We start from the raw sequence: 23,007 nt of genomic DNA on the forward strand, positions 1-23,007 counted from the left end.
CACCACCACAGAGTGAGACTTCCTGGCAGACCTGCTTCCTTCTCCTAGATCCACCAGTTCATGACTGTCCAATGTTTTCTTCTTGATACAGGTAATTTGTGTCTTCCTCTTTTTCTTTATCAATCTTGCCAGAGGTTGATCAGTTTTACTGATCTTTCAAAGAGCCAGCTTTTTGTTTAATTGCTATTCTGTTGTTTTTATGTTTTTTCACTTCATTGATTTTGGCTCTTATTTTTATTATTTCCTTCCTTCTGTGGCTTATTTTGCTTTTCTTTTTTAAAATTTATTTATATACCAGGGATGCCAAAAAATGTATACACATGACTTGTTATCTTTTCTTATCAGTGTATATTGAGTGTTACAATTTTAACTGTTTTCCCTTTCTTAAAATGTGTATACATGTTTTTGGCACCCTTTGTATTTTTTTTTAATTTTTATAAATATTTATTTGAGCCTAATGGAGGATACGCCTAGAAGCAAGATCTCAACAGACTGAGAAAAATGCTCTCCCCTTTGTATTTTTATTTGGAAATGTTTATGTCACTGCAGAGAAACTAAATTTTGAGAGATACTGGATGTCATTACTTTGGATATCAGTAGTTTATTACAAAAGAGAGACATGGAAACTATTTACATGATGAGATTTCACAACTTCAGTGGAATGGGCAGTTTCACGTGGTGCCATTTCAATAGTGATTTATTTCAGTCCACACAATTCCCAAGAATGTCACCATCTTTAAATAAGAAATAATCCTTGTCATCTAGAATGATTTTGGTGTCTCCATATTCTAGAAGAGGAAATTTATCTCCGACTTTCACGCTAACTGGTTGAATTTCTCCACCCTTTTCTTTAGAGGCCGATCCAACAGCTACTACTGTTGCTTGCAATCCTTTTCCTTGAGATTTTTCTGGAAGCATAATGCCTCCTTTGGTTACATTTTCCACAGCGCTCTTTTCAACTAATACTCGGTAAAAGAGGGGAAGAAACTTTCTAAATGCCTGTCCTGCCATGGCTCCAGCAGCACACTCTGTTCTTGTGCTGCAGTCGCAAAGAGAGACCTGCAGTCCAGTACTCTGGACTCGTGAACTTTGGAATTATTTTGCTTTTCTTTTTCTAGTTTCTTGTGGTAGCTTCAATAATTGATTTGAGACCTTTCCATATGCATTTAGTGCTATGAATTTCCCTCTTAGACTGCTTTAGCTGTGTCCCACAAATTTTGATACCTATGGGTAATGAACTGTTTCTTTCAAGAGACACCATAGCTGTTTTCAAGACTTTTTGTCTTTAGTTTTTAGAAGCTTGATTATATGTCTTAGTGTGGATTTCTTTGCCTTTATTGAATCTGTAGGTTTCTGCCTTTTGCCAACTTTGGGGAAATTTCAACCATTATTTCATCCTTCTCCTTCTGGGACTCCAACAACATGAATGTTAGAGCTTTTGTTATTGTCCCACAGGTCCCTGAGATTCTGCTTGTTTTTTATTTATTTTCAGTCAATTTTCTCTCTGTTGTACTTTTTATTGATCAATCTTCATTTACTGTTTCTTTGCCACCTCCATCCTGTCATTGAACCCATTCAGTGAGTTTTAAAGTTTGGTTATTGCATTTTTCAGCTCCAAAATTTCCATTTGATTGCTCCTTATATCTTCTACTTCTTTTCTAAGACTATTTTTTTATTTGTTCCAAAAATGTTCATAATTGCTTACTGAAACATTTTTATGATGGCTGCTTTAAAATCATTTCAGATAATTCCAACATCTATGTCATTTCAGTATTGCTGGCTGTTGTCTTTTCTCATTCCAGTTTTGATTTTTCTGACTCTTGATATTATGATTTTCTACTGTATCTTGGACATTTGCGGTATTATGAGACCCTGAATCTCATTTAAATCTATTTTAGCAGGTGTCTGCTGACACCACATTGGTGGGGCAAAGTGGATGCTGCCCCATTATCACTGGGCAGGGATGTAAGTCTAGGCTCCCCTCTTGGTCTCTGATGACACTGTGGGGCGGGGGAGGAGTGCCACATTACTACTAGGTACCAGTCAAAGTCTAGTCTCACACTCTATTTCCACTGAATGTGGGGTGGGGAAGGGAGGTGAGATGTGGTTGTTTTCCTATGGTAGTTGTCTAGAATAGGGCAGACATTGTCAAAAGTTTGTCCTAATAGGCTGCCTGCCCCTTGCCTGGTCCTTTGGTTATAGAGAGCGGGTTTTGGTTGGGCTTTTTTGGGGTCTGCAGATATTGGTCTTTCTGGGTTGCAGGCTTCCTCTGTGCAAGTCCAGGATATATAGAAAACAAAAAGAAAATTCAGGGAACTCACTACTGTGTCATATCCATCAGTCCCAATGTCCCTAGAAGGTTACCCTTTCCTTTATGTCCAGGGTTTTAGCTGTACTTTGTGGGAGGAATAGAGGTAACTGTGTCTATGTCATCTTGTCTGCAAACACCATCGACCTCTTCTTACCTTATTTTTAAATAAAAATTGTATTTTGGCCTAGTTTTAGATTTACTGAAAAGTTGCAAAGCTAGTACAGAAAATTCCCATATACTGTATACCTAGTCTCCTCTGTTAACATTTTATGGTATATATGTCATAATTAATGAACCAATATTATTCTTAGATAAAGTTCATACTTCACCTAGATTTCCTTAGTTTTTACCTAATGTCCTTTTCTGTTCTAAGATCCCATCCAGAATACATTATATTTTGTTGTCATGTCTTCTCAGGCTCTTCTTGGATGTGACAGTTTCTCAGACTTGTTTTTGATCACCCTCACAATTTTGAGGAGTCAGATATTTTGTAAAATGTCCCTCAATTGGGATATGTCTGCTTTTTTTCATATGGTTAGACTGGGATTATGGGTTTCGGGGACAAAGACCACAGAGGTAAATTGCCTTTGTCATCATAGCATATCAAAGTTACATACCATCAATATATCTAATCACTGTTGATGTTGACCTTTATCACCTGGCGGAGGTAGTGTTTTTCAGGCTTCTCCACTGTCAAGTTCCTCTCCCTCACCACACCCCACCCTCACCTTCTTACTTAGTCTTTGGAAGTCACTATACACAGTCAATATAATCTTTTTTTATACTTATATCAGAAAACAAGTTTTCCTCTTACAAATTTTGACTTATTCGAGGCATTCATTTTTATTGGGTCCATATTTTTCCAAACATTTCATTTTAATGCTCATTATACCAATATGAAACATTTATACAGCAGAGATGAATAAAAAGGCATGATTTGAGAGAATAATTCTCTTATTACTTTCCTGCACTCAAAACTAATGTCCTAATAAGGCCTTTAAATACTATAATGGCCATTTTAAGGAAAAACCTAAAATCATAAGCAGCTCTAAGATCAATGCAGTTATTCTGAATGCTTCTGTTTGCTTCAAGGAAACTTATCAGAAGAAATAAGTCCTTTCGGGTTTTTTTGTAAAGCTTATTTTAAAAAGAGACTTGGATTTTATACATAATTGCCTTACAACACTCCTAAATTCCAAAAATGGAAGCACAATTGTTAATGTTATATTTGTCTTCTCATCATAGACAGAGCTGTTTTCAGAGCAGATAGAATGGCAGAACGGTTTGTGCTCTGTGTAGTCTTCACAGAGGCCTGTAAAATAATCATCTCAAGTACACATACGTCTATGCAATAGGACTTGAAGCACAATGTTATCCTTTTATATTATGAAAGATCATCAGAAGTTTTATGTTTTTGCCATTATGACATATTTAGTTGAACTATAACTTGATTCATGCTGAGTTTCTACATATGAGTAAGAAGAGAAAATGTCTTTTTTTGTTTGTCTTATAAAATGGTTCCATCCTTTCTAAATTGTAGAAAGGATGACTACTTAAAATATATTGTTAAAATGCCATCTATACTAAGGAACCTTTGTGCAATACCTGACATCATGGTAAAAGTAATGTTTTGTAATGATGTTACACTGGTCTCCTTTCATCCTTTCTCATTGTATTGAATGTCTTGGTCATACTCGTATATACAACTGGTGACATTAACCTGACACCTCTCGAGGACATTGGTCAATCTCTGAGTGACTCTTACCAACTCCAACTTATCTACTATGAGCCTTTTGAAAAAGAAGAGTCATGAGGGGAGTAACCTTATCAGATATTAAAACAACTTATAAAGAAAAATAGTTAAATTATGTGCTTACTGGAGAAGATACAGAAAAATGAAAGAGAGATTCAAGAAGAAGGCCCAAATTCAAGTGGGAATTTTTTTTTTTTTTTAAACAGGACTTTATTGGGGAACAGTGTGTACTTCCAGGACTTTTTTCCAAGTCAAGTTGTTGCCCTTTCAATCTTAGTTGTGGAGGGTGCCGTTCAGCTTCAAGTTGTTGTCCTTTCCGTCTTAGTTGTGGAGGGCGCAGCTCAGCTCCAGGTCCAGTTGCCATTGTTAGTTGCAGGGGGTGCAGCCCACCATCCCTTGCGGGAGTCGAGGAATCAAACTGGCAACCTTGTGGTTGAGAAGATGCGCTCCAACCAACTGGGCCATCCCAGAGGCAGCTCAGCTCAAGGTGCAGTGTTCAATATTAGTTGCAGGGGGCGCTGCCCAGCATCCCTTGCGGGACTTGAGGAGTTGAACTGGCAATCTTGTGGTTGAGAGCCCACTGGCCCATGTGGGAATCGAACCGGCAGCCTTCGGAGTTAGGAGCATGGAGCTCTAACCGCCTGAGCCACCAGACCGGCCCTCAAGTGAGAATTTAACATGATAAAGGTAGCATTTCAAAAGAGCTGGAAAAAGAGATTTATTCGCTAGAGAGTGGTGAGAGGTGATGGGAGAGGGGAGGCTGGATCTTTACTTCATTCCTTACATCATATTAAATTTCACTTGGATCCAAGATTTTAACATGAAAACAACGAAACTATATAAGTGCTGTTAAAAGGATCAACATTTTAACAATTCTGGAGTTGGAAAAGTATATTATACAAAATTCAGAAACCATAAAATAAAACACATAGTAACTTCTGTTTATTTTAAAAAACTTACTCACCAAAATAAATAAACCAGAGAGGTTAACACTTATCTACCAAAAAAATAAAAAAAAAACCACACACACACAAACTCAAAAGAGAAATGACAATTTGGAAGGCTATCTGCAACACATTTGACCCACAAAGGACTTACATCTTCAATGAATACAGAAGTTTTGTGAAGGGAGAAGGGGAAAGACAAACAAAAAAATCAAATAAAGCAATGAAGCAATGAAGCAATAAACATAGGGAGAGATGCCTAACCTCACAATAAAATGTAAATCATTTCTCACCCACTAGACTGAAAAAAGTGAAAATTCCAGAGGTGAGAAGTTCAAGGCCACCAGAGTCCGGGTATCTACCTTCCTCAGGCTTACTGTGCCATCTTTTGCACGTGCCCCTCCTCCACATACTCCCAGGATGGCTGCACCTTCAGGCATCACATCCAGGATCCGCAGGAAGAAGGGGTGCAGGCAGGAAAAAGGCAAAAGGTTCCTGTTCCAGAGTCCATACACTTTAACAAATTTTCCTGGAAGCCCAATTCTGCTTTTATCTCATTTGCCAGAACTGTCCCGTGGCTGCATGGCAGGATGGAGAAGTGATTTACTTTTAACATTTCACCACGTAAAGTGCATAAATCATAAGTACACCACGTAGGGATTTTCACAGAGTGAACACACCTATCTGGCCAGCAACCCTATCAAGAAACGGAGTGGAACGGCCTCCTCGCAACTCCTCACGTGCTCCCTCCCAGTCGCTACGGAGGGTATTTTTAATGGATACATTCTCATTGTGGCAAAAATCGGGTTCCTTAAGAAAAACGGGATGTATGTAACCAGCAGTCTGTCACACCCTTCATTTTATATATCTGCCAAAAGGCACTCTTATTCTTAAATCTTCTCCCCAAATCTTTCATTCTCAGTCCAAGAAATTTTCTTGTCTTTTAATAGAGAATGGTTGATATTTACATTTTCTGTATTTCATTTACATTTTTGAAATGTGAGACTAGGACCGAGAACAAGCTAACCCCGAGCAGGATCTTTCAGCAGCAGTAGACTCATAAGTGGATGCAATGAGAAGGTCCCTGTGGAATGCGTACCAGGTCTCCAAGTGTGGAGAGTTCTGTGAAGATGGAGACATCCTAGAGAATCATTAGGGACCCCACCCATGAATGTGATAAATGTGGGAAAACTTTGCAATTTTACCTACATTTTTTAGAAGTGAGAAAGCCCCAAAACAAAATACGTGTGACCAAATCTTAGAACAGAACTCAAAATTTATTCAGTATTACAATATTCATATTGGAGAGAACATCTTTGTTTCAGATACAGGCAACTTCCGTTGGGGCTCCCATCCTACTGAACGTCCGAGCATCCACCTCGGAGAGAATCCGTTGGGAGAGGCATCCACCAGCATCCCAGCACCACACAGTACCCACTGACTCACATGCAGTAGACACTCTACAAGCACAATAAATGTGAATGCTTTCACAAGAATAAAGCTCATTCAACGTCAGAGAATTCACACTGGAGAAAAACCATATGCATGTAATGGATGGAAAAATGCTTTTAGACAGTGCTCAGAGCTAGACATCCTGGATTTCATGGCAGAATGGAGCCCTGGGAGCATACTCGATGCGGATGAACCTTCCATCAGAGTTTCATTCTTAGACAATGTCAGCTAATTCCCTTGGGACTTGACCTGGTCATAGGTGATGAATATGGAAAAGTACCCAGGGGAGGCGTGGAGCATATTGAACATCAGATCATTCATCCGGGAGAGAAATCTGTGAGCATAATCAACGTGGAAAATCATGTGGGGATAGTGCAGCCCTTTGTCATCACTGACGAGTTCATAGGAAAGACACTCTCGTGTTGTCAAGATTGTGGGAGAGTGTTTAGTCAGTAATCAGGCTAATTCATACTGGAGAAAAACCTTGATTACGGAGAATGAGGAAAGGCCTTCAGTTCTTTCTCTTATTGGGTTTCAGAGAATCCTTCGTGATATATGGGGAAACTTGGGAGGCAATTTGGGGCTTATAAAGTATCACATGAAAGCATTAATCACATTACGTAGGGGTTTAAACTTTTTGCTTCCTCTACCCAAACCAAAGCTTTCATTCCTTTCTGATTACCTCACAGGATTTTTTTTTACATGACTTATCTTCCTAATATTACCATTGCTTTTATAAGCGTAACTTACAATTCTGTTACATTTCTGCTGAATGAATGAATACAATAGGCAAACATCAGGGTTGTTTGGCTGGTTTCGACCTTTGGGGGCAGGATTCCGTAAGATATGTAGGGTGCATAAATAAGGGAACACCAAGAGGGCAGAATCTGGTGGTTGCAAATTCTATTATCAATGTGTCTGGGCCCCTTTAATTTGATGAACGTCTACGGGCCACAGCTGTATACTGCTGAAGATCATTTTGAGATGGGAAATGGGTGGGAGACATTTCTCAAGTTCTGAATGTAATGGAATCACTTGTATTTGTAGGACACATGAAGAGGATGCCACTGTATGTTTTAGATTTAAAACTAGAAGTTCGAAGAGAAAGGGCTAGAGTTGGAGCTCAACTTCTCATTTCGTAAGGGAAGGACCTGGCAATTTTGGGTTGAAGAAATATAAAAACACATTGCTTGGCAAAAATTGGGTATGAAGAAAGCTTAATCTAGTCCTTATCAACTGACTGCCTTCTCTCCTCCCAACCTAACTCCTTATCCCACCAGAAGACACCCTTGTCTCCCACTATATTTGCTCTCCCATTGAGGTAGGTCTTGTGTGTTTCTGGCTCCCGGCTTTGCTTAGAGAAGACAGGAGGTAAACGCAGAGAAAAAAAGGAGAAATGGAGAACATGGGGAGTGCCCGTACATAGGGAGTGGCTACAATTCAGGGTGCCTTATTCCTAGGAGGCTCTAAAAATGTCGTTAAGGCTGGCTGGAGAGTAACTGAAAGGCCTAGTTTTCCAACAATTGAGTTCCAGCTGCCATAAACGACTTGGAGATCATAAAATCCTGCTGTGGATACCAGCTTCCTTCTCCAGAAGTCATCCAACCCACCCACCATTGCCCGTGTCAGCTTGCTGCTGCTTCTGTGCACTCCCCTGGCTTTCTGGCCTGTGCTCAGGCTCTGCATCTCAGGCATTACTAACTAACACCCCCCACCACCACAAACACACCCTGCTCCCGCCGAACTCGGTCTTTCTAAAATTCAATATTGAGCCCCATTTTAGAAGACTCATGCTCATGCATCTAGAACGTCCCTGAATCTATCTTTCCTCATCTGTGTTCTGTAGGCCCCGGGAATTGGGACCAAGTGCTGAAATTGTTCTGTAGGCTGTGAGAAATCTTGACTTTTATTTCCTACCACATAAATAAGATTTCCAATGTCTAAGTTTGGGTTGATTTTCCATTTGGAGCTGTGTCAAGAGCCATGGGGTTCTAAGGAGTTGAATACAGGTTCAGAGGATTGCTATACTGGTTAAAAACGCCTAAGCCTTCAAATAACAGAAATCTGCATAGAAAGTAAAGACATTTCACTAACGTATCAGTAAAACTGGAAGTAGGTAGTTCTAGGATAAGTATAGTGGCTCAACTATATCATCAAGGACCCCAGGCTCTTTTTGTCTGTCTGCTAGGCCAACCTCAGTACGTTGGCTTTTTCCCTTGGTCTTGTTACCTCATGGTCTCAAGACGGCTGCTACAGCTCTAAGTATCATGTCCACAAACACCTATGCTCAAAGTAGTAAGAAGGGACAGGCCTCTTCACTGTTTCTTGAATCAAAAAGCAAAATTCTTCCCAGAAGGTCCCCCAGCTATTTCCTAATATGTTTAGGCACAATTAAGTCACATGCCCATTTCTAAGCCAACTGACAGCAAAGTAAATAAGTAACCAGCCTGCTGCAATGACACACATGGGGCGAATCAGAGCCTGGTGAGCCCAGGGGCACGAGAGTGCCTCTGGGGCTGGCTCCCCCCTGCCTTTCGCGGAGTCCCAGCTATGGGATTCTAAAGGAGGTCATTCCCTCTTTCATTCTCTTGCCAAAACCAGGCTCGCTATTCCCTCCATTATAACTGCATTGTCATAGCTTTTCTTTTTTTTTTTCTTCAAATCTCCAGGTTTCTTCCTTAATTCTGGCTAGCACATTGGTCCATCCAGGCTCTACTTGCTCACGTAACATCTCGTCACAAAAGGGGAATCTGACTGGTCTTACTGGCTTTCCTTGTTTTGAGCCAGGTGACTTCGAGTCACTGGCCAGCCTAAAATGGATCCTGGTCCAGTGACTTGTATGTGTGCATGGGGAGGGTCGCGTGATATAACACAGCCACTCGGCAGCGAGCGCTGAGGGAGGCGGTTCCCTACGGAAGGGTTGCGGGGTTGAACAGGTACAGTGGAGTGGAGCAACAATGTAAGATTAGGCTACGTGGAAGAAGACCGAGGATCGTGTCTACATGAGTGAAAAAGCCATTTTGGACACTGCAGCCCCGTTTCGGCAGATGCCACGTGGAGAAAGGCGGGGTCCAGCTGGCAGACAGAACCACGGCCCCTGACCTACAGCCACTGTCCAACCATCCCGACCTACTGCAGCCATCTGGGCCCCTCCAGCGGAACCCCGGACACGGTGGGGCAGAAAGAAATTGTTCCTGCTTTGTTCTGCCTGAGTATCCTATAGGACTGAGAGCGTAATCAGATTCTTGAGTCTGCCATGACTCAGGAATCTCCCTGAATTCCCATAGCAGAAATCCCAGTGACTGCTTGGACAACGCAGGATGTCTCTCAGGAATGTGGCTTTAATAGGTGTCGGAAGCGGTCAGTACCTACTGAACTCGACCTCTTAGAGACTGTTTTGTGGCACTGACAGGCCAAAGAAGGGATTGTGGAAGCAGGACGATTTCAATATGGCCACGGAACAGAGACAGAAAGTGGACTGGTTATTCCAGAGAATGGAATTAGAAATCCTGCAATGGGAAAACTAGAACTTTCAAAAGCAGGGGTAATAGGCAGACCTGGATTTGAATCCTTGCTCCTCTACTTATTAGCTGCATGACCTTGGGCAAGTTATTTAACCTCTCTAAGTCTTAGTTTCTTCATTTGTAACATGAGGATAGAAACATCCTATTTCGTAGGGTTGTTGGAGGATTAAATGAGACACTGCATGTGAAGCCCTTGGCACAGCTGGCACTGAGTGCCCGCGAGTTCCTGCTACTGTTAGCGTCTTACAGACTCGGGAGCAGGGTCAGAGCCCCGCCAGGACAGTCAGCCAATGAACATCTCCAGAGGCAGTCCTGCTCGTTCTGACGGGGAACTTCCCTGGTGCCATCCACGTCCACGGTGGGGAGCGGAGAGTGGGGCTGTCTTTACGTAGCACAGAGCACTTTACAGCTTTCCTTCTAGACCCAGAAGCCTTTAGAACAGCTCCGGCCAGCTCCCCTGCAGTGCTGAGTGTAGGGGCACCTGTCCCACTAATCCCTTCCTCCCTCAACAGCCTTCACTTGATTACCATTTCAATCTCCTCTACCTGTCTCTGTAATTTCTTACTCAACGTGGCCTTGGGATAGTCACTGAGAGTCATTAGAGGAGTAATTTGAGAGGGTTATTTTGGATACTTCCTTATAAATGACAGCTCAGCTATAAACTCCCAAGCCTGGAGCACAAACCCGGTGACCAGCTGTCCTGTCCAGAGATAATGCATGAGCTCGTAAGCCTCTGCTAAGCAGACAAAGAGGCAGCTGGCCAGGGCCCTCCCTTTCTTTCTCTGCCTAATGCTCGATGACAGGCTCACATTTTCACCAGGCTCGAGGTTCAGCTGCTTGGCAGTAGCCTTGGGTTCCCAAGAAATGCAGTTCTTATGGGGAGTGTCAGCACTAGGGGTTAGCCCTTCCTTTTCCACCAAGAACATTCTAACTTACTAGCTGTTCTAGAAAGGTAGAAGAGAGCTCCAATGTGTCTCCCACTTTTTGGCAGGGGAGAAATTTTGCAACTAACAAAAGGCAAGAGGCAGTTTCTGGGTTTTGTGCTTGGGACCCAGAAGGTCACCATGCACCAAAGGGATGCTGTACTCTCGTTGGGGACATTCAGTACAGTTATTAGCATGTGTCCTCCTCTAAGCTTGGGTTGAATACAAAAGATGCGATGTGATTCTTTCTCATAGACGTGTAGGAGTTCACCTCCATGAGCTACTCAGTTGTTGGTAACTATAGCAGCATCCACCTACTCCGTGCCAGATGAGTACCTACTATGTGCCAGGGACAAAGCTAGGCACTGTGAATGTGGAGATGCTTCAGACATTGCCGTCAAAGAGCTCAAGTTCATGCTGAAGGTGGTCCCTGAACTAGCCATACCTAACCAGGACACTCTGATGGACAGCTCTGCAACAACACTGATTTCTTGCTTGTCCCCTGCCTCCCCCTTCCAAGGTCATTCCCAGGATGAGCGCCATGCCTGGTGGCTAGCAACAGCTCTCAGGTGGAGCTGAGGCAAAGGGGACAAAGCTTCTGCCACCTTATGGTTATTGGGGCTCATGGGGCCGGTCTGCCTCTCAAGGGGCTGGGTGTCGGGTGGAAAACATGGCAGTTGGGATGAGATCACCTTCCTCCTGTGTGACCTGGAAGAGAATGACCGACACCCATCCCAGAGAAGGCAGCTCCATCTCCAGTCACAGGTAAATGCACCTGCATCCACGACTGCCCAGAGCTGTGACAACTCCCATTTTACCAGCTTCAATTGCAGTGTCCACAGCCATATACAGTGGCAAGTCAACAAAGCATCCCGAGTGTCTCGGTGTTCGGTGGTGCTGTGGAGAACACAAAAGACAAGATGTGGTTCTTTCTGAAAGAGCTTTAAGTCTGTTTGAAAAGAAAAAAAATGCATAAAAAGGTCATGAAGGACTAAAAGCATTACGTGAACACTAAATGGGTTTTATGGGCAGTGACCTCTCATAGACGTGCAGAGTGGAAGCCCAACTATAAGTTCACAGAATCCTAGGAAGGCTTCAGGGAAGAAGCGGCTTTTGGGTCAGGTTTGGAGGATGGACCGAATTTGTGGGGGCTGCATTCCAGGGGAAGTGCGACATGAGCAATGACCATGGGTGCTCAGAACATAGGTCCCTCTTCATCCCCTTGCGAAGTAAAGGGTTCAGCTAGTGCTTTCTCTGCTTCTGCTATAATCACAAGAGGAAAAAGCCAGAGTCTGCTCTCTTCTTGCAGTGGTTTCTCAGAAATGGGGGCTTGTGACACTCTCATTTCCTATGGTGTCATCGCTGAGTGAAGCCAGGGCTGAGGCAACACACAGCCTTCCTGCCCTAGTAGAACCATGGGGTCATCATGAGAGGACTGCTTCTCTTCAGAGGCCAGGATCTGGGGACTTTATGCTGATAAAGATATCACTTTTGGAAACCAGCCTCTAAGCACAAACCTCGCTCCCCTGGCATGAGACACGTGGCCAAACATTTGGACAGAATTCTGGCAGAATATGAAAGAATTCATAGAGCAGAGGAAATCTTTGAATATCATGAATAGGGGAAAATTTCTATTCATCTTCTAATTCATACTAGAGACACCCTATGAATAGCAGCAACGTAGGAAAATCCTCCGAGGAAGGCAAGCAGCTGTCAGAGATGAGAAAATCACAGGGCACAGCTCCAGCACAGATGAAGCAGAGCCCACGTTGGAGCTTAACCTTCAGTGTCTCATGCAGGAGAAGACTTCCATCGTCAATGAGTGGAATGATGGTCTGGGAAAACACAAACCTCGCCCAGCAGTGGAGAAGCCATTCTGGAGCTAAATCTTTCCCATGTAATGAACTGGGGGTGGTGATCATTTGAGAAGAAATCAGCCCTTATTCTTCACTGGAAAATTCTGACTGGAGAGGGGGCCGCTGCTCATCATGAATGAGGGTGCTCTTGGGGGTCCTCCTGAAACAGGAGACCACAGGGCCCAAGGAAGACGGTCAGAGGGGCCTCGGAGCACACGTGATGTAAAATATTCACACAAGAGAAAATCACAAGGAAAGGGTGAATGTAGAAAATGATTTTGTTGGGACTTGTACTTTCAGGCCAGTCACAGACGGACGGACTTTGGCTGGAGGGAATGCCGGCACCATGTGGGAGAGAGTTCACTCAGACAACCGTCAGGCACATGTAATCCTTGGGGTCCACTTGTAGAGGTGCCTAATGTGCAGAAGAATCCAGGCTCCGTAGCTCTCCTTTCCCACCGGGCGACAGTGTTTCTTCAGTGTCCTCTTCCTTCCTCTTTTTCCCTCAGTAAGTCTTCACCTTCTGTCTTCACATCTGCCCGACCCATTACAGGTGTTGCTCAGCGGGCAGGAGGCCATCTACAGGCTGACCACCATTACATGTTTGACAACTGGCGAACATGCTAGGGGACGCTGCTGTGACGCGTTCGTTCATTCACTCATTTATTCATTCCGCAAGTGTCTTTTTAGCACCAGCTCTACTCTCTACCTGGCACTATTATCTGTGCTGGAGATAAACGGCAGGGAAGGAGGAGGTGTCGGCAACAAGTGGCTTGGGCAACTCTGGGGAAAACAGGGGAATCAAGAAAACAGAAGCACCTCTGAGATTGCAGGGGTGTCCGTGTCCCAAGGTTTCAGGTGGTGGGGAGGGAAGGAAAAAGAACTCTGATCCAATGACCGTCGGCCATGTGTAAGGCCAGAATATAATTTCTCAGAGCAATCCTGCAAGCCTGGTGCTCCTTATCTCCACTTTGTAAATAAGTGCACAGCCAGTTAGTGGCAGAGACTTCCTTGCGGCTATGTCTGTCTCACTCCAAATTTCACTGTCTCCCATGCATCACAAGGGAGAGAACTGGGTCTTGAGCACCACTGTTCCTTGGGTATGTTTCCAGAAACTTAAGGGACAGTGAGAGGTACCTGGTGAACCAGGAGGGACAGAGAAGTGGACTGGCTTTTGAAGACTCTACTTCAGGGAACAGAGAAAGGCACATTCATTCATTCCTTCATTTGTTTTTTTTCCATTCCTTCATCTATTTAAGCAATCTTTATTGAGCCCGATGGAGGGCCAGGTGCTCTGCTCTGGTGCTGGGGATGTGAGTAAGACTGACGTGGCCCCTGCCCTCATGGAACTTCCATTCTAGGAGGCAGACAACCCAGCATTTTGAAAGATCCCCACCAAAGCACAGAGGAGGGGGGACTGGTTAGCTCAGGTGGTTAGAGCGTGGTGCTGATAACACCAAGGTTGCCGGTTCAATCCCTGCATGGGCCGCTGGGAACTGTGCCCTCCTTGAAAGAGTCAACTATGTCATTGTAGCATGAAAGGAATATGTAACCAATGACCATGGCTGTTTCCCAATAAAAAAAATGTTTTTTTTTAAAAAAAAGCACAGAGGAGACAAATGTAACCCAGACTTGCAGGGTTGAGAGTGACTTCTGGAAAGAAGTGATGTCAGCTAAGACCTAAAAGAGTAAGTACCAGCTTGCTATGTGCCGGGAAGTGCCTTCCAGAGAGAAACGTGCTAGAAGGTCTGTTGGTGACAAGCAGAGTGAAAGGAGCCAAAAGACGGCCAGTGCAGCGTACGTGAGGGACACAGAATACAGTGGAAGGAGGTAAAGAGGGACCAGGTCATCTAGGGCCCTTAGAAAGAGCTCAGATTGCACCAAGAACAAAGGGAAACCATGAAGAGTGTTAAGTTTGGGGGATGACCTGATCAGGTGTGTAGTTCATCCCTTCACTCAGAAGCTCAAGGCTGCAACAGTGAGGAGAGAGCTGTCCAAGAATTCATCAAATTCAGGCAGATGTGGTGAGTGAGCGAGCATGAGTTCTTTCTTTTTTCCCTCATGAACCAAGGTTTCCAAGAGATGCAGTGAGCAGAATGAACAATAAAGCAAGGACTAACTATGTGTGGCCTCGATGGGAGCTGCCAGTTCCTGGACCCAAGGACAGACCTGATGGTTCCCCATAGGTTTTGTGACAGATGTGCATGAGCAAACACCCCCCTCTTGTGGCCAAAAGCGGTATTGCTACTGTGTTTACAAACAGGCCTGTGGGGTCTTCTTGGTTCTCATTCTGAAAACCAGGTGAAAGGAAGTGGGGGCTGCATGTAGCTGTGGACCGGAGGAAGTTCCCCATCTTTTTAGAGAAACCTGAATAATGGAATATATATGCGCTTAGAGAAAAAATGCTAGAAAGACAATTCTGGAATAGGTGACTACATTTTTTTCATTTTTATAGGTATTTAAATTGTTTCTGTTATGGACTTATATTACTTTTGTTAAGAAAGAGAAAAAATGTATCATGTCATAAACCTGGTTGGTTACAAAGCCTTGCAGAGAAAGTCTGTTTTGGGACGAGGCTTCCTGAATGACGCCTTCCCCGCCCCTCTCCTTTTCTCTCATGTGCTCACCTTTCTCTCGTCAAAGTAAAACCCTCCTGACCTGGTCACACGGGTGGGCCTGACCACCAGGTTCGGGAAGACCGGGAAGTCTGTTCCACACGCCCACACTTGAGGGTTCTGTTCCATGTGGGCTCTGATGCTAAGTGGGGGCTGGGTCCCCCACACGTGTTACATCCATGGGGTCTTTGCCTGGACAACTTTTCTGATTTGGAACAAAGGGCTCACCTGGTCTGCAGGTTTGGTCACTCTCATCACCTTCACAGCTTCTATTTCTCCTGCTTGAAACTCTTCTCAGGGGCAGGGAAGCTGCTTGGCCTCCCCTCTGGGAGGTTCCCTGATGCTGGTCTAAGGTACTGGAACATTCTGAGGTGTCTCCCAGCTCAGGTGCCTGCAGAGCTTCCCTGGAGTCTGCCTGAGTCACCCGTGGGGTCTTCTTTCAGCAAGTTCCTGATCTGAGCTGAACTCCCTGTCCTCAGTCCTGAGGTCATGAGCTGAAATCATACGTAGAAAATCCAAATTTAGTTGTTTGCTGTGCAAAAAAAGCAATCAAAATAAAAACCACGCCTATAGTAGGGGATCAATCACAGAAGCCATGGCATGTGATACAGCAATGAAAAATGAGGTCGTAGCATACTGAATCATACATTTTCAAAAAAAGGTTATAAACTACTATATATATAATAAGGTTCTGAGTTTAATTTTTTTTGGCGTATTTGTAATTTCTAAATATTCTATAATGAACATGTATTACTTTTATTATAAGAAAAACCCCTCAAATTATTATTTTACAAACCTGGGGAGTGGATGAGGAAAAAGCAGGGGATCAAAGTAGTGATGGGGTGAAAGGAATTCTGAGAAGTTAATGAAGAATAACTCGAGCTCTCCTGCCCACACAGGAAGAGGGTGTGCTACGCAGGCAGCTGAGGAAGCTGCCCCAAGGAGCCGAGGTTAGTGACCTCCAAAGAGCGGAGTCCTGGGGCATCCCTTGAAGGGCAGCGGAGGATGGAGGTTTGAGGTAACTGCTGAAAGGATAAGAGGAAGGGGCCCCGCCAGAGGGAAGACAGCGGGCTTTGAGGGTAGGCATGGTCCTGTGTGGGACAAAGAACTCATACACGTCAGAAACAATAATTTACAAATAACTTTTGTATGTAAGCACTTTGTGGTTTACATTTCTCATTTACTTTCTCCTCTATTATTTTATTTGACGCCTGCAGATGGGGAGACAGAGGCTCAGAGAATTTAAAGCACTTGCCCAAGATGGCAGAGCTAGAATACGTGGAGCAGGGACGTGAATCCAGTTGGTTCCAGCACTCATTTTGCGGGGCCTCGCTGCTCAGCTGTCCTTCCTGAGAATGGGCAGCGAAGGGGCATGAAGGCTGGAGGCCAAGGGGGATACCACAAACACTTCACGGGGAGGGCCCACACACTGGTTAGAACAGCTGTGGTCTCATCTGGACACCCAGCGGCAGGGGCCCAGAGGCCTCTTGTAGGACCCAGTGATAACATTAGATGTTGGACCCTGAAAAGGTCCTGAGGGTCAGGGGGGAGTTGCTGGGGTGCGGGGCACTCGGCGACGCAGCAGCAGCTGCTTACCCACCAGTCCAGAAGCATTTACATATTTGAGCAACCCATCCATCCATTCTGGTGGGCACCAGATGAATATCATCCCTACCTCTGACCTCTCCTACTTCCGTGTCCCAGAGATGCCAACAGTGACAGGAGACTCTAGAAGTTGTCCAATACACGTGTCACTTATTTCAGTGCGGGCGCTTTTCAGTCAAAGCATGCTCCATCAAGAAGAGATCTGATGTTCCCCCTGATGTAGGTGAACAATGGACATGTTCGAATCTGTTAAGTCAACTCTTGGTTCCTTGCGCTCAAAGATCCGTGGGCACTGCGCTCTACCGCAGCACCCCCTAGTGGTATTATTCGGCTTTGCAAGAGCGTGTGTAGTCCTGTTACAAAGTTCCGAGAATTTACAGCAAACAGAAACAGTGATGTCATGACTGCTTTCTGAAGAACGACATAGGAGTGTGCCCAGCCCCCCCACCTTGCCTGCTCCCCCCTCGAATTGGGGTGGATGCCTCATCCGGTCTGTTCTCTTGATTCCCAACCCCCCTGCCTTTCCCTGGTTCCTTTCAAATGCTGCGTACAGGCTACATGAAGAGAAGAAAATAATGTTATTGTCAGTAAAGGTCTCCCTACGCCACACCACTAAGTGTGATTTGGCTAAAAAGCTACCATGCCGCAATTCAAAACAGACCAACTCTCCAGGGAATGAACGACTCAGCTGAGGCTGGGGCACCTGTGGGTGCTCTCTGGGGTCCTTCAATGAGGTTTCATGTTAGTTTGATGATCACACCAGCTCTCAGCATAGATCTTAACCTATCATGTTCGTCTCACTTTCCAACACAGGAGGGCCCAGGAAAAAGGGACAAAGACCTTGATTTCCTTCTCAGGGGATGCTGCCTCTTACCACTGGCTTGGAGAGGGTGGAGCTCCCACGACCCACGTTTGAACTGAGGCTCAATTGGCAGACGCTGGGGATTCGTAAGCTGGTAGTGGAGGCGCCATCTTCCCCCAGAAAACGTCCTGTCCTGGAGACAATTAAAACACTTGGGAGCTCTGAAGGGAATAAAGGTAACTACTTGCTCTTATTAGACTATCCCCCCCAGTGTATTTCTTCAAAAATTATTCTTTTCTGATTATAAAACATGTGTTCCTTGCAAAAAAAAATTAAGTTACATATTTAATAAAAATATTCAAAGAGAAAGTCCTCATAATCCAATTTCCCAGAGATAATGTAAATTTTAAAAAAATTATTAAAAATAATTTCCCCAGCTTTATTGAAGCATAGGGATCTCCCTGTACCCATCTCGACCTCCTCCAATAATCATGGACAGCAGGCCAATCTCCTTTCATCTGCTCTTCCCTCCTCCACCACACCACATATTTTCCAAGCAGATCTCAGACATCATTTCATCCATAAAGTTTGCAGTATGTGTTCCTAAAACTATTTTTCTTTTTAGAGCACAACCCCAATAGCATTATCACAACTAAAAATTTAAAACAATTCCTAGTATCATTAATGTTCACATTTTTATGATTTTAAAAAAAATTCACAATTGGTTAATCATGATCTAAACAAGGTCTACGTGTTGCATTTAGCTGATAAGTCTTCGTTTACAGATCCACTTCACTCTTAAAATGTTTTTATCTTGTAACGAAGTATTTCAGCTGTTTGTCCTTAGAAGGAAATACGCGAGCGCCTGTTCTGTGCCAGGCATTGTGTTTTGTGCTTGAAAGAAAGGTGTGAGCAAACAGCCATGGACCCGAACCTCAATTTGGGGCAAATCATTGACTCTCTGGGCCTGGGTCCCCCCTTTCTCTAACAGAAGCGGATTGGGCTAGATGTTTTCTAAAGGCTCCACTGTTGATTCACTTGGACCCCATCTAATCACCATGATCCACTGTGTTGAGTCTACGCAAAACGCCAGCCAAGTATATTCCCAGGGAACCCTTGCCATGACCCAACTAAGCCGGGTCAGCGCTTGGAGAGCTAGCGGGCGGGTCGGGACCGACATCCTGCATTTCCGGGCGGATGCCCACCTGCCTGCGTGCTCGGAAGCCGAGGTAACGCCGTGGCAACTCGCCCAAGAAGCCTGAAAATCCTCACCACCCGAAAGGCGAGTTGGCTGCGGCTCGCTCTGGCCGCGGTGGTTGAGCAGTAACGGCTGTGGCTCGGACCTCCGATGCGGACCCGGCCCCGCTCAACTACAATTAGCAGAGGCCTCGCGGCAAGCGGGTTACCGAGGAGACGGTCCAGGCTCCTCGGCTCTACCAACGTCCGCGACCTGGGCCTGCAGGTGGCCGTGCACGGAATAGTTCCCACCCTAAGGCTTCCAAACGGGCAAGTCACGCGTCACTGTCACTCATGCCTTGGTTCCGGAGCTCGAGGAGGCAGAAACATACGCAGGGCGGGCCCCAGTGAGGCGGGACCACAGTTCCCAGGAGGCTCCGGGCCACTCCGCTTCCGGTCGCGCAGCACCAAAACGGTTACGTGTGGTTGTTGTCAAGGAGACAAGTCTCCGGGTATTCGAGCTTCTGAAGCCCGTGAACAGAGGAGCGGAGACAAGACAAGAGGGATAGAGGAAGGAAGGATGATGGGAAATTTCGTTGAAGAGCACAATCCCTTCTGTTTACCTTGTTTCCACCGACGTTCAGGGCCCGCGCGAGCATCGCACAGCTCTCTGGGAAATGCAGGCAACGTTGCCTTAAGTACTATGGGAAATGTAGTCATTGATTAACTGTCTCTATGAGCACCTGCGATAAGTTAGGCACGTTGTGCAAAGGGGATAAAACTTCCTTATGGTCCAATCAAATACAAATTTACCTCCCAGATACTTAACGGAATCTGTCCTTTTCTCTTCATGCCAACCCTCAGAATTGTATTATTTCAAATTATCCGCATTTCCTAGTCAACCTGCCCCGGGTCTTGTTCCCCTTAAGTCTATTCTCTACACGCCACCAAAGTAATTGGCCCTGCTCTGCTTAAGGCTCTTAAGTGGCTTGGCTAATAGAATCAAGCCCATGCTCCTTGGTTGGCATGTATATTTTCACCTCATCTGCTGCCTCCCACTAGTCTCCTCACACAAAAGAACCATCCTCTAGATGGATCTTCATCTCATTTGCATTAATGCTTTAAAGCTATTGTCACTTTTTAAAAATACAGAGCACAGCTTCCTGCACCCAAAGAAAGGGTGATAAATTCTAAGTGTAGTTGGACTTGTAAAATTTTCTTGAAAAGTACTTGAAATAAGTTTCTATAAGTAGAAACCAAGTTTGTCATACTCTGATAAAATTAGAATTTTATTCTTCTGAACAAAATATTTTATTACATGATATGGTTAACTCACACTTAGGTGTTTTCCAGGCCTTGTAAAGCCACACAAAAGATTTCAAAAGATGATTCTTGTATTATATAAAGTACTTATCACAAAACTCCAGTAAGACTATAAATGTAAAATGGATATTTTTATTTTACACAACATTTTGAATGTCTAAGACCTATAATTATGCCTAATCCAAAGAGCAGTAAGTGTGGAGTGAAGGCTTTAGAGAAAGGAGGCATACTTTTAAAGGCTATCAAAGAGCCTAGGTAGGAATTAACTGGAGAGTACGAAAAGATAGATGAGGTGTTGCTCACATCAAAGCACTAAGAACTTTCCTTTTGAAGTGGGAATACTTGGCAGACATGCCATTTCCATTGGCTTTTAACTTCAGTAGGAAGAATGGCCTGTATTGTAAAAGTAGAAAATTATTTAACTGATAAGGCAGCTTAGAAGTCACATCAAAAATATGTAATCTATTCTTAACATTCAAAAGCAGAGTTTCCTCCCTCCTCATTTATTTTCTTTGGTTTTGGTTTTAAAAGTGTGGAATCATTCATTTCTTGCCTAAGGAGAGAGTCCATTTGTTGAGAAAGTATCAGCCAAGGCCAGGATATTCATGTATGAGGTCGGACAAGTAAGTTCGTGAAAAAATGCTCCCTATCTCATTGCTGCATATCACTACGGTCACCTTCGAAGTGCTCCCCTTGGGAAGTTATGCACCAACGCCAGCACCTAGTCCACCCTTCAAAGCAATTTGGGAACTCTTTTTCTGGAATGGCCATCAGAGCTGTCGTCGTATTACCCTTGATGTCCTGAATGTCATTAAAATGTCTTCCTTTCAATATTTCCTTTATCCTTGGGTAAAGAAAGAAGTCATTGGGGGCCAGATCGGGTGAGTAGGGAGGGTGTTCCAATACAGTTACTTGTTTCCTGGCTAAAAACTCCCTCACAGACAGTGCCGTGTGAGCTGGTGCATTGTCGTGATGCAACAGCCATGAATTGTTGGTGAAAAGTTCAGGTCGTCTAACTTTTTCACACAGCCTTTTCAGCATTTCCAAATAGTAAACTTGGTTAACTGTTTGTCCAGTTGGTACAAATTCATAATGAATAATCCCTCTGATATCAAAAAAGGTTAGCAACATCGTTGCAACAAGTTCACCAACTTAATTGTCAGACCTCATAATTCTCAACACTCAGGAGGCTGAAGTCAAGATCAACAAGAGCCATAGTTCAGAGTAATTTTCTTAAGGGGTACAAATGTAGTCAACTTTTCAATGGGTGTCAAGAGTATGCGTATGTATGTATGTATGTACATATGTATGTATTTATAATTAACATATATATATATATGTATATATATATATATATATATATCTCCTCAGTTACCAGCAATGCTCTACTCTTTGTTATAGCATTTTAGCCTACCCTACGACATAAGGGTCTTCTGGTGTTCCACAAAAAGTATAATGATCTCCAGGAGCTTTCCTGAACAATTTTGAGAGATGGACATTCAACTTACAATATAAGTGAATAAGTCATGGTTGTCTTTATACAGCTAGAGCTTCAGAATACTACTTGGTCATTTGATTGGTTTCAAGATATATGCTAGTTCTATCAGCAACATACTTGCAAACCATTTCCAACTTCAAAAATGGTTATTTGCCCTGCTGTTGTCACTGTGGTTGTGTTGCTTTACTAGGTTTAGTCTCAGAGGGTGACACTCGTAGCCATGTCCACTTATGGACTTGTTTGCCTAGCCAGTTACCACAAGACAGTGGAAATACTAGGGGCCTAGGGTCCAGTTCTGTCCCTGTCCCTAACTTGCTGGGTCATCTAGGACTAGTCATTTGTCATCTTCTTCCCCCAAACGTGCTGCTACTCTTCCATTAATGCCTCTGTGAAGGGCATCTATGGGAGGCTGAGTAATGGCCCCCAAAGATGGCCCTAATCCCTAGAAACAGTAAGTGTTACTTTTCTTGGCAAAAGCATCTTTGCAGATGTGATTAGGATCTTTAGATGGGGAGAGTATCCTGGATTATCTGAGTGGGCCCTAAATGCAATTTTAAGGGTCCTTACAAGATGGTGAAGGAGGGAGATTTGTATCAGATACACAGAGAGAAGGCAATGTGACGATGGCACAGAGAGAGGTTTGAAGATTCTGGCCTTCAAGACTGTAGTGATACCACCACAAACCATAGAGTGACAGTAGCCACCTCCATACTTGTCCTTTCAGTTCAGCTCTCAGGCTGCCACCAGAGGGGTTTTTCTAAAATGTTGATCTGATCGCATGATTCTGCAGTGAAAATCTTTCAATGGCACCTTACTGCCTGTAAGATGAAACCCTAACTCCTCGGCCTGACCTGAGAGGCCTTTCACCATCTGACCCCCGTCTTCTCCCACCACTTCCATCCGCTGCACACTCACACCTACTCAGCTCCACTCCCCCATCCACACACACCCCCCCCACGCACAACCTCACTCGCTCACACACTCACTCCTCCACATGTTTACTTGAGTCATGCTGAACTAGTTTCCCAGTCTGTTTTAGGCATCTGTGGCTTTCATGTGCATTGTCACATCTGTGATACAAAGAAAGAAATCTTATCTCAACCATATGCTAACACATGCATGGCAAAAATCATTGTTCAGTTAGAAAATCATTGCCAAGACCAGCAATCTGATTTTATCCTTTCCTTGAAAAGTCAGAAGGTTGAAAACGCCTCCCTAAAATTCC

At 44.1% G+C, this 23,007-nt stretch overlaps 1 protein-coding gene and 2 long non-coding RNA genes across 5 annotated transcripts; 1 reads left to right on the forward strand and 2 right to left on the reverse strand.

The window, feature by feature from the left end:
• LOC117024524 (uncharacterized) lies at positions 1-22,643 on the forward strand. The gene is made up of 3 exons (XR_004423475.1): positions 1-91; positions 17,797-18,021; positions 21,686-22,643. It is a non-coding gene; the product is annotated as an uncharacterized LOC117024524 (long non-coding RNA).
• On the reverse strand, positions 703-1,011 carry LOC117024522 (10 kDa heat shock protein, mitochondrial-like). The gene has a single exon (XM_033109893.1). It carries the CDS (start codon positions 1,009-1,011, stop codon positions 703-705), a length of 309 nt encoding a protein of 102 aa, XP_032965784.1.
• On the reverse strand, positions 6,267-19,565 carry LOC117024523 (uncharacterized). Of its 3 annotated transcripts, none has more exons than XR_004423472.1 (5): positions 18,991-19,565; positions 17,858-17,978; positions 16,175-17,197; positions 15,607-15,872; positions 6,267-11,804 (listed from the first exon to the last, which is right to left on the reverse strand). It is a non-coding gene; the product is annotated as an uncharacterized LOC117024523 (long non-coding RNA). The 3 variants fall into 3 exon arrangements; XR_004423474.1 differs by having other exon boundaries at positions 6,267-11,856; XR_004423473.1 differs by lacking the exon at positions 16,175-17,197 and having other exon boundaries at positions 18,991-19,563.
• Positions 22,644-23,007: the final 364 nt, after the last annotated feature.

Source organism: Rhinolophus ferrumequinum, chromosome 7 (genome assembly GCF_004115265.2).
Source record: "Rhinolophus ferrumequinum isolate MPI-CBG mRhiFer1 chromosome 7, mRhiFer1_v1.p, whole genome shotgun sequence".
Lineage (NCBI taxonomy): Eukaryota > Metazoa > Chordata > Mammalia > Chiroptera > Rhinolophidae > Rhinolophus > Rhinolophus ferrumequinum.

Coding starts and splice junctions, on each gene's coding strand:
- LOC117024522 (XM_033109893.1), bottom strand. CDS start 1,011: ATGGCAGGACAGGCATTTAGAAAGTTTCTTCCCCTCTTTTACCGAGTA.